The sequence below is a fragment of the Nanorana parkeri genome, unplaced genomic scaffold (genome assembly GCF_000935625.1).
Source record: "Nanorana parkeri isolate BGI_ZX_2015 unplaced genomic scaffold, ASM93562v1 scaffold1175, whole genome shotgun sequence".
Classification (NCBI taxonomy): domain Eukaryota; kingdom Metazoa; phylum Chordata; class Amphibia; order Anura; family Dicroglossidae; genus Nanorana; species Nanorana parkeri.
The window spans coordinates 48,241-60,655 of record NW_017307443.1 but is presented as its reverse complement, the minus strand read 5'-3'; the positions used below and the strand labels follow the sequence as shown (position 1 = coordinate 60,655).

General features: G+C 40.5%; 1 protein-coding gene across 1 annotated transcript in view; it reads right to left on the bottom strand.

The window, feature by feature from the left end:
* Positions 1–570: 570 nt before the first annotated feature.
* Positions 571–12,415, bottom strand: part of CAAP1 (caspase activity and apoptosis inhibitor 1) — a 22,038-nt gene continuing 10,193 nt past the window's right edge. Inside the window, exons 4-6 of the mRNA XM_018568347.1 lie at positions 10,938–11,010; positions 5,906–5,967; positions 571–927 (exon numbers count right to left, since the gene is read on the bottom strand). Coding sequence (XP_018423849.1) covers positions 590–927; positions 5,906–5,967; positions 10,938–11,010 — 473 coding nt within the window. The 3' untranslated portion in view covers positions 571–589. The remainder of the gene's footprint in view (positions 928–5,905; positions 5,968–10,937; positions 11,011–12,415) is intronic.

The window sequence follows — 12,415 nt, the reverse complement described above, 5'->3', positions numbered from 1 at the left end:
ACCGGATCTGCTCTGCATAAGGTGTGAACAAGGCCTGAGAGTCAAGGTTGCTTAACACGTATTTAGTAAATTACGCTGTTATTGAATTTAGTAATAAATGTTAGCTTTTAGTGCACAGTAATGGTCTAATATATAGTAGTAAAGAGAATAAATAAAAAAAGGACCAAAAAATGTTTGACATAATTAAAAAATACTTTTATTTCTTTAAACCCACAGAAGGATCTATGGGAGTATCACTGAAGAGACTGCTCTTATTTTTAGAGAAAACCTGAAAATATTAGGTGCCTGGCTATAATGCAGATCAAATGTTTTCAGTACTATCCGAGTCATTTCCCTGGAAGGAATATGCAGACTAGGTGTTCTGACTTGCTGCATACCTGTTCCAGATTAGTGTCTCAGAAGGGACAGATAGCCAGGCAATTAGCAATTTCAGTAAGAGGTCAGCAAAAGCTTAATTTCAACAACTTGCTAATGTTAGATTCATATTATTATGAATAAGTAAGTAAAATGTAAACATTCCCATGAATTATCTACAACTAAACATATAAGAAATGGTTCTAAACAAAATCTTTCATTACATTATGCCACATCATGTCTTCTTCACATCGCCAGCTTTCATAAGGGCTTTAATAGCACGAGCTCTCATCTCTAGTTCAAGGAGCTCGAGCTGTTGAGCTGATGGCTGTATATCCTCAGGGAGTACAGCAACAGGGCCAGGGGGCATCTCTTCGGCTACTGGCTCAGCCAGGCCAAGAATTTCATTTACGCTTTTTTCAATGTCCATCACTAGGTCATCAGGCTCTCCGGCTACTTTTGTGGCAAATGTGACAGATGGGTCATGGCTACGCTCTTCAAAGCTTGCCCCTTCTATGTCACTGTCATAGGTATCTGCATTAATGCTAAGAGCATCATAGTCTTCTCCCTTTCCTGTAAAAAAAAAGAAAATCATGAGTTGTCTGCTTCTTATATCCGTTTCCCAACAGCAGTCAGATATTGAGATAATCTATGCTAAGATTACCATTTGTTTCCCTAATCAAGAAAACATTGTTGAATTATGCACTGTTGAGTAAAGCTGCATCTACAATATAAGACAGACTAAAAGATTAGAATGTATGAGTTAAAAGGAGTAAAAAGATATAAAAGCAGTGGATAGTGACAGCAGTCACTTGACAGATAGTCACCCAGCATCCCTGACTTAAGAGTGGAAAAATGAATGGTTAAGACTGTCAGTCAAGTCTAGGGGGCAACTAGACAACGCTAATCAGTAGGACCTGGAGCCATGTTAAAAGTGAACAGATGGGCACGTGGTCATCTTTTATGTGTACATAAGCATAGGTAGGCAAATGTGTACAAAACAAATGTCTCACACCAGATACTCTGATAAAGAAAGGACTGCAATTTCTAGCAAGGGATAACCACTTAAAAAGTAAAAGTCCAATACCATAGAAATCTGTGGATGTCAGCAGAATGTGTAATCAAAATCATCTGTATGTCACCAATCTCCACCTTCAGTACTGATATGAGTGAAGTTTACCTGTCTCTCAGTATAAGATATTAGCATTACAGAAAACTACAGAGGTCATCAATGCAGACGTCATTATGAATAGGACTAAAGACTAGAGGACACCACCTGAAACTGGTAGAAAAAAAATTCAAACACATTGGGCGAAGGGGGTTCTTCTCAGTTAGCGTGGTTAGGGTATGGAACTCACTGCCACAAGCAGTGATTTCAGCTAATAGTGTGGAATCGTTCAAGAAGCTTTTGGACGATTTTCTGAGAAACGGTAATATACAGAGGTACAGGTACTCCTAATAACGAGATAACACAGGGACCCATACACACACACACACACACACACACACACACACACACACAATAGGTTGGACTTGATGGACATATGTCTTTATTCAACCTCAAATACTATGTAACTATGCATAGCAAAAGGACTGAAAATGCAAATGAGCCAAATGTGTTAAGGCAGAGCACCACAAGGCACAGCATGTGCATGGTGATGAGCTACCATGTGGATGAGTTGGTCATATACGATGAACATGTACTGCAAAGAAATAGACTGAATGGGCCCTTAGTGTCTAGACCAGGAGTAGCCAACCTCTGGACCTCCAGTTGTGGTGAAACTACAAATACATCGTGCAACTGCCTCTGGTAATCATGCCTGTGGCTGTCAGTCTTACAATGTGTAATGGGATTTGCAGTTACACCACAGCCTAAGAGTTGGAGTTTGTTTACCTTTGGTCTAGACCATGTATCTATATATAGATCTATATATAACATAACTAAATGTTTCTTCCTCTTATTTCTTCAGATGAACTTCTAAAAGTGAGAAGCAGTTTGAACATCTAAAAAGTTTGCATTACATAGTATAACTGAATGATGCACCTTTAGCTTAACACTTCAAACAGCAGACATTCTTGTCTTCTCACCAACGCTTAGCTCTGCTAATGTCAAGACATTATTTACATGCAGGAGATGACAACCCTTATTATTCACTTGCAGACATTTGAATAATTATTCCACCCATTTGTCAGCCCATCAGTATCATCAAGGTAAACATTATAATATAAAACACCAGCAACATATAATTATTAGCTCAAAAATCAATACAACTTTTACTATCCTCGAGAAATCAGCAACTAAAGACAAGGCCATGCCCAGTCACCTAACTGGTAATCATAAGCTGTGCTTATTTATGTGTATCCTCCTATTTTATTCTGCTCATTTAATTATCAAGAAAACCACACACCCATCATCATCTAAATATAATTATTTGCATAAACTGACAACTATTCCTTCTGAAATGATGACATTTTCTGATTGGTTTGAAGTTTACAGGTACTGAAAGGTCTTCAGATACACCATCAGGAGGAGTTATGTAAAATGGCCAAGTTAATGCAATCAACACGAATACTAATAGTTTATTTTACTAATAGCTAAAAGGTACATTAGCCTCTAAAATGTTACTTGTCCAAAGTGCATGTGCATTGTTAATGAAATTCTTTTCAAAGTGCCCCCTAAAAGGTCCTAGGCAAGCATTACCTTTCTGAAAGTCAGTATTTGCAGAGACAAAGGCAAACTCTCCACCTTTTGATAGAGTTGATGTTGTAGGAACGCTCCTACATATGATGGTGCCTACTGTACATCATCAGACAGGCTTGCTTTAAAGGCCGAAAATATATATTTTAATTTTGTTAAGAGAGGATGAAGCACTTGCAGGCTCCTCATCTCTCCTGGAAAACACAAGATTTCCCTGAAACAATTTGTATCTCTAGGCCCTTTTCTACAAGGGGACAACAACACACTTACTGTCTGGCGTCTGGTCTTAATAACAACTATACCTTATGGAGAATATATCAGTTAGCCAAAACTGAGAAACTGCTAGGGATATCTTTTCACAGGATTCCCCTGAGATGACTGAAGGTAAATCAGCATGATAGAAACCACACTAGTCTGAAAATATATTGTTTGTGTGTAGCGACTTTTAATACAGTACAGGAAATATGCACATTATATCTTACTATGGGGTCACAGCCATGACCGGGAAGCCAGCTTCATGCTCCACTGCTTTTCAAAAGCATTTGACACAGTACCACATAAACGCTTGCGACACAAGCTGAGGTCTATGGGCATAGATGAAATGGTGTGTACATGGATAGAGAACTGGCTACAGGAACATGTCCAGAGAGCATCTATAACCTTTTCATGAGCGGTGTGCCTCAGGAATCTGTGCTAGGCCCCATGCTATTCAACCTGTTTATTAACGATATCAAGGAGGGAGTGAATAGCCATGTTTCAGTGTTTGCTGATGACACTAAAATTGGGAGGCTAATAGACACTTAGACCTTATAACATTACAGGAGGACCTGGATAAAATAGGGGAGTGGGCAACTATATGGCAGATGAGGTTTAATGTTGATAAATGTAAAGTAATCCACTTTGGGGTTAAAAATAGGCAGGTGGGCTACACAATAATGGGAACGCCACTAGGGAAGTCAGAAATGGAAAAAGATCTGGGGGTCATTGTAGACCAAGGTTGAATAATAGATTGCAATGCCAGGCTGCTGTAAACAAAGCAAGCAGAGCGCTGTCCTGTATTAAGAAGGGGATGTACCGTAGAGACAAAGCAATAATTTTGCCACTTTACAGATCACTGGTTCGACATCATCTGGAGTATGCGGTCCAGTTTTGGTCACCAATACACAGAAAGGATGTCCTTCAGCTGGAAAAAGTCCAGAGGAGGGCAACCAAACTAATTAAGGGGATGGAGGACCAAAACTATGAGACAAGGCTACTAAATTTAAACATGTTCACGCTGGAAGTAAGGAGATTAAGGGGGGATATGATTTTCATGTACAAGATGTTCAACGGGGATAGCAACATCAGCAACATACTCTTTACAGTTAACTCCATAACAAAGACTAGAGGCCACCATCTAAAATTGGTGGAGAAAAGATTTCAGCACAAGGGGCGAAGGGGCTTCTTCTCAGTTAGAGTGGTTAGGGTCTGGAACTCGCTGCAGTGATTTCAGCTAAGAGTGTTGAATCATTCAAAAAGCTTTTGGACGATTTCCTTTAGAGACCATAATATACAGGGGTACAGGTACTCTTAAGAACAAGATCACACATAGACTCATACACACGCAAACACCTGCAGAATCACATACATACACACAATAGGTTGGACTTGATGGACCTGTGTCTTTATTCAACCTCAAACACTAAGCAACTATGATTGGTCGGGAAGCTGGCCAATCAGAAAGCTGGGCAGCGAGGCATTATACACGCCGCACGGCAGCCTTAAAAATGGGACTCCCAGTAGATCCCTAAAAAAAAAAAATTCACTAAAATCTTTTGTTATTTTGTCGTTTCTGGAGTGCTGGTGACATCCATATCCAACGCTTATGACTATAAGGGCACTTTTATTACCTCTAAAGGAATGCACACAGATTGGTCACTACAGTGCTTAAAAGATTGATTCTTTTGATCTACTTCACATGATCAGAGAAAGGGGAACCACCTTCAAATATGAATTAACATAAAAGAAGCCTCATATGGTAATGTAAACCAGGGTGCTGTGGCAGCCTGGGGCGCCTTCTGACTTTGTCGAGGATGCCTTCAAATGTTTGAACAGTATCATGCATTTCCATGGTGGCCACCGGCACCATGGACATGCATAATGCTAATCCAGGGCGGCTGCATCCAGGACCTCACCCAGCATTCAGAACAAGACAGAAGTCTGTCTCCTAGCTCTGCCTTCAGCCCTCTGTCGTATAGATTATAAGTTAAGACTGCTGTGAAGGGGGAACTGAGGACTGCTGATGGGAAGGGGGCTGACTTTGATGGGAAGAGTGAACTCCACAACCTTTTTTGTTTATTGCATGGGGTCCCCCCATAAAATCAATGCCAGAACCCGATCTAGGATCAAGGTCTGGTAGAGATTTTGAGGAAAACCACAGGTAATTTTTTACAATCTAGACAGGGGTGCCCTGAGATTTTGCATACATTTAAAAGGGTGCCTTGACTAAAAAAGTTTGAGAAATGCTGATGTAAACTACCGGCTAAACATAATGGAGAGAGAGAGAGAGCGAGAGAGCGTGCGAGAGAGAGACACACACACACACACACCAGGAGTACTAGAAGTAAGAGAAACATCTCACAAACACAGAGGATTATAGTTTCTTCTTTAAATGTGAATAGAAGTGAAAAGAAATAAAATGCATTGCTGCAAAGCCTGTAAGTCAGTAAATGTGAGTGTGGCTTCTGCTGCAGGATAGCTTGATGCTTTATATAAATAAAGTACATGGAAGATGGTGTTTGCATTCGACTCTGAAGCTATGCTACTTGTTCTGCTCATTCTCACATAATAAATCAATAAAATAGTTCCACATACCCACTTTTGCATCCACATCGTCCACACAGTCCCTTAAGGAAGATGTTAAATCATTGTCATGTCTGTAAAAGAATACATATTTCATATAATTGATTTAAAAGTGAGTGCTGGCAAACTTGCACACATGCCAGCACAAGACAAAATGGATATGTATTAAAAGCTATGTTATCTGCACTTTTCATAAATAAGCACAGTTTACTACCAGACCAAAAATGTTTCTGGAAAGCGTGAGCAATGGCTCAGACTTCTATCTCTGCTTGGTAGACTTAAAGTGGACCTTTTCCCCCCTTTGACTAAAAATCACATCAGCATACAGCTCTGCATGCTGATATGAGATCATCTTACATTCATCAGCTAAACAACCATTTTTATTTTACTTACAATTTCTTTTTTTCCACTTCCTGGACCACTTTGGCACAAATGACATAACTGTGCCCAAGCGTTGCATTCTGGGAAGGTTACATCAGCAGAGCATTGCTCAAATCACATCTGTAATCTCATGAGATCTCAGGGAAAGGCATTTTCCTCCCCTTGGATGATGTGCATAGACAGATGTCCTACTCACATGTGCCAGAGTTCCAAAAAGTAAATGGAGATCTAGTAACCAGCCCTTAGTTAAAATGGCCACTGTCAGAAGACAGGGAAACAAAAGAGAAATAAGATATGCAAAGAATACAAAGCCAGCAATTATCTAGAAGTATCTGTTTGTAGATTGTCATTACTAAACATTTATAAATATGTGTTTGTTGTTATTTTGATGATATGGGTAAAGCACCTCTTTAAGCGAGTCATACATCTTAAGATAATCGTTGCCATTCAGCCTAGCAGTGCTGAACAAAAGAAATCACTCGATTCCCTCTTCCACACTAAATAGCATGGATGGATTTATCTCTCCTGCAATCTATTGTATTTTAACAGCCGCTGCATGTTGTTCTCAGAATATCCGAACAGTGACTGCAGCGGACTGGATGTTTGGCCAATAATTTTCCGCCAGGCCCGCGTTCTAGCTGTAGGGATTTTTTTCCAAGTCATCTGCACAGGAAGTGAGGGGAACCTACTCAAAAGCAGCTCAGGCAGCATTAAAAGCCTGACAAAAATTCCCCACACTATACAAAACAAAAATAAAAAAGGTTTAGTATGGTATTTAGTAGTTTATATTAAGAATTAAAAACTATACAATAAGCTTAAGCTGTTAATCCTGTTTTTTTTGTTTCCTTTGTCTTTCACTTCGCAATAAACACGGCTGATCCTCATCATCCCAAAAGGAACAAAATGTAAAGCATCACCAGAGAAAATCAGACAAGCAGTATTTTTTTTCTCTAGACCGAACGGACTGCACTGGTGTGAACAGAGCCCAGAAATACCATAGGGATACATTGGGATGCTTTTCTGGTTCGGGAACAAAATGTTCTGGTCCGGACCTAGTCTGGACATGGTGTGAACAAGCCCTTAGTCTCAAATTCCTCTTGAGATACATTTCAGGTAGATACTAGATGGACATTTATGACTGGTTCACACCAGCTCCGGTGCATTCCAGCACGATTCGCTGCTGGACCGCACTGGGACATGGTCGGTGCGTTGAAGTCAATGGCACACCCGCAGTGCGATCGAGCGCACCAGATGCGTAGCACATCAGTGCCTGGGTTCCGGTCCAGTGCTATCTGAAAAAATAGTGCTTGCAGCATTTTTTCAAATCACAGTGGACCAAAATGCAGGCACTGGTGTGCCACGCGTCTGGTGTGGGCGTAGTGGGTAGTGGCTGCGGTGCATCCCGGCCAGCTTCCTGCATTCTGGGGCGTGGCGCCCCAGAATGCAGGAAGCTGGCCGGGGTGCACTCAAGTGCATTCCAGCAGCGAATCATGCTAGAACGCACTGGAGCTGATGTAAACCAGCTCTAAATAGTAGATACTTTATCTCACCATAATGATCACCTTGATATCTGTAGAAACTCCCTGGACAATCATTCTCAGGCAGGGCTGCATATTTCCTGCTGGCATATTGAGTTTGTTATAGAACATGGCTCCAGCTCAGTATGGCATAGATATGTGTGCTTGGTGGTTAGATTTTAAAAACAACACCAAGGATTTTACAGAATCACGTAAAAGCAATACCAGCAAGGAACTACATTTAGTTTACTATGACTAACATAAAGCAACCAATCTAATGAATAGCAATGCAGTGCAAATTCTTACACGAGGAGCATCTTTGGACCAATGCCATAAAAAGCACAAGTAAAAGGTAGTAGAGCATGCGCAAAGCAGTGTCGTATTAAAAGCATAATTGAGTTCAGAGAACTGAAAAGGCAGTTATATGGCTATAGAACCTTTTTATCATTTGCTAAATATTATAAAATATTTTATGCTAATTCATAGAATCTGCACTGTTCCCTTTCATAAAACATATTGCATTTTCTTGTTGTCTTCTCTGAGCCAAGCTTCTAAGGCCATAATATGTAGCATGCCTTTTTCCAACACACACTTTTTTAGCTCCGCTATTACAAGGACCATCATTTCTGTAACAGGAAAAATAGGCAATAACTTCTACAAGATGTTATTACTTGCACACAAACTGAGATGGAATAGGGGAAACATGACCATCTGCTTTTCAGGTCCCTAGAGTGTTATTTTCTGCACACTATTCCATACTTTAAAGCTTGCTGTAGGCCTATAATTTACAGCATAGCAGAATAAACAGATAATAAAAGTAAGTCTTCTACAGCCATCTAGTGCCAGATGAAAACAGGGCAACATAATAGTGCCATAAAACCTAGTACAGTATAGAAAAAAGAAATACATAAACTAGAAAAATAGTTGTACAACTCCAGAAGATGTGGTGCTGCCACCAATTAGTCCAGCCTTTAGGTTAAAATAGCAACATCCTGGCAGCTGGGAAACAAGACAGGTAAAAAAGGATGGAGAATGACGGAACGAGAAAGGAGGCAGATTAGAAAATCAAAAGGGTGCTAACTGGAAAGACAAGGTATAATGGAAAGATATTAGAGTTTGTGAATGAACGTTAATGTGCCCGCAAATGTATCAATCCAGTCATCTGATCCAGTCATCTGATCCAGTCATCTGATCCATTCAATCCATACAATACTAAGACTCCTTTGCTGATAAAAAAAACAAGTCAATAAAATGACAATCTAAGTTTACAAAACAGGATCTATCAATGTTTTAAGGATTTTTTTCAGACTGAAACCCCTCATACATAGAACACTGGTCTTTTAAAGCCTGCAGCAAAGAGTTTTAATTGACACTGCCATTCTCTTAAAAAGACCCTAGCAGTAGGACACTTGGAATTCATACATTTTTTTGCCATCTTCTATTGAAATAAACTATATCTCATAAGAGCTCAATTGGGCTTTGAAGAAAGGCTGCACAAGTGGAGTAGAGCATTGGGAGGTTTTCTTCAAATTAGCACATTGCAGCAGCAAGAAAGCCTTAATGTGTAGCTGTAGCGTGCAACATGTCAAAGCTTTCATGATCAGAAGAGAGTGTTGTTGCAAGGCAGTCCTCCAGCAGTGGTATTTTCTTGTGTTTCTGGGCTTTAAAGTAACCTAAAAGCGAAAGGCCAAACGTAGGTACTTTGCTAAACTGCTTCCCCAGAAAAGACTGCACTTCTAAGAAGAGGTGCACCAAAATGAAAAAAAGGATCCAGGCCGAAAACGAAAAAAACTATTTTTCTAACCTTCTACATTTTTTAAAAATATTATTGTTATTTATTTTTTTACAAACTTATTTATTTGTATTAAATATTTGTATTTTTGAACTTTACTGTTCAGACTCCTGATATTTCCCTTTTAAAATAGAAAAAGAGATTGAGGACACAGAGTCCACAATCTCTTTTTCTGCAGCCCCTGTTATAAATGAACAGGAATTTTCTATACGGAGTGTCCCTGTTCATTCAGGCTGGGTTCACGCCTAGGCGGCAATGTTTTTGCGTGTTTATACACGTGTTAACAGCATGCGGTTATTTGCATCTGTATGCGATGTGAATTTGTATGCGTTTTAACGCGCGTACATGAAGACGCGTGTTTTGATTGGCAGCTCATAAACCATTGTGGGCAATTGAAGAACGCACGTATAAACGTGCAAAAACGCTCACGTTGTACAACATGCTTCTGTTCGTTTTTGGGCATAGACTCAATGAAGTCTATGGGGCTTTTAACTGCCCAAAAAAGCTCCTGTACCTTTTCGGGCGTTTGGCATTTTTCTGCTAGCGTTTTTCTGCTCAGGTATGATCCAGGGCCACTGAAAATCATGTGATTTCTTGTTTTGGGCAGTTAAAATCGCTTTTTGAACTGCTCAAAAACTCCTAGATGTGAACCAGGCCTCATACATTGTGGAAATAGAATTTTTACCATGTACACAATTATGAATGAACAGGAAGTTGATGTTTATCACTTCCTATTCATTCATAATTCACAACTGGTACGGAGTCCATTTATGTACAGTCAGCGATCACTGACTGCTTGTACCGCTCTCCATCCTGACTCGCTGTCATAGGAGGCTGAGTGAGCGGAGCAGGGAGGAGAGCTCTGTCTATTTTGACAGCTAACTCCTCCCATCACCGCCGGCTAGGGCTCCTGTGACAGCGCACGGCTGTTTCAGCCTCTCCATCTTGATTGTTTAGAGGAGGCTGAGGGGGGCTGTGCGAGAGAAGAGCCCAGCCTCCTGTGACATTGCGGTTCACATCACTCTTCTCCCCCGCACCGCTTGGCCTTCTACGACAGTTTCTCTCCTCCCTGCTGGATGCTGCGCTGTGTCAGAGGGGACACAGAGCAGCACCCAGCGGGGAGGAGAGAAACCAGGCACGCACTGCAGTTTCAGCAGAAAGATGGCACTTTCGACATTTTGCGAAAAGTGCTATTTTCGTCCGATATGTTTCGGTGCATCCCTAATTCTAAGCATGGGGCAAATAGACAAAGCATGGACCTCTTAGTAGTGCTAGACAGCAGAGTATCACACGGAGGGGCAACTACTAAAAAAAAAAAACAACAAAAGGGCAGGAGAGATTACGTTATACATACTGAGTGCTAAGACCTGCTCTGGAATTAGCACATCCATCTTCCTCTTCTGCTGCAGAGTCTATTCCATGGTCACCTAAAACAAAGAGAAAACACTACATTTTGTGAAAAACATAAAACAAGCAAATGCTGTCAACAATCAGCTGTTAGTGAGTGTTCAGACTATGCATGCTATAAAATGCAAGAGGATACCTAGTATGTGTTGTGTAAAAGGAATTTATATTTGTTCATGCCTTCTAAAGGCATGCGTGTTAAAGAAGTGGTCATTTTTTAATTATAGAATTTTTTGTAAATTTTTATTTTCCCTTCCAGGTTCATAAATCGCATTGGAGATCAGTGAGCGAGAGATCACTGATCTTCTGCTGAATTTCCAGAAGTGGTCCCAAGGTCACAGAAGAGACTTGTGTTCCAAAGAGCATAAGGTACATGGGACTCTGTAGAAGCCGACAAGCTGCTAAAAACAGTTGGGTGGAGCTAAAATGTCATGGGGAGAACACTGCACGGGATTATTATTGGGGTTTTGCAAGCTAGTTTCTAACGCACGCACGCACTATATATACACAGACAGTACTGTACAAAAGTTTTAGGCAGGTGTGAAAAAATGCTGTAAAGTAAGAATGCTTTCAGAAATAAAAGTGTTAAGTTTATTTTTATCAATTAACGAAATGGAAATTGAATGAACGGAAGAGAAATCAAATCAATATTTTGCTGTGACCACCCTTTGATTTCAAAACAGCATCAATTGTTCTAGGTACACTTGCACACAGTTTTGGAAGGAACTCGTGTTGTTCCAAACATCTTATCACAGAGTAGATTTTTTTTACTTTCCCCAGGTATGCAAAGCCTTGGGAAAAGGTTTTTTTTAAGACTCTCATCCAATGGTCGTAAAAAGTTAAAACATATATTTTATTACAACTTAAATATTAAAACCACAATAAAAAGTGATAAAGACTAATTTGTGTACATTGCTTAAAGGTTCGCATCGGAGGCCAACTCCCCCTGGGGGGGAGGGGGGCCGTGGAGGGGCACACCAAAAGGCAGGCACAGACGCCCCAAGCATCGAGTGGACTAAGGAAATATGGAAAGTTTAGATTTCTATATATCTGTAGATGTGTAACTGCTGTCAATAAACACCCACATTCTTTCAAGCATCACCAACTTTCAACTTGTAAATTGTATTACATCTATTTGAGGGTCCTTATGTACAATAGGACAAATAAAAAAACAAACAAACCAAAACAAAAAAAACAACCAAATCGGGGCTGCACGTAGAAGAGGGGCGGCACACGTTTGAAGTCACCCGACGCCCGGAACATGAAGTTTGTTTTCTACATTTAGCCCTGCTTTGCAATAACAGGGCTAAATGAAGAATGGGGGAAGCCGCTTGTTTCTTTACAAGTGAACTTGGCGTGGTGATGTCGCCAAGATCACTTGTATTAACACTGCAGGCTGTCCGTCCTCCCCCCGCCGCCCCCCCCCGC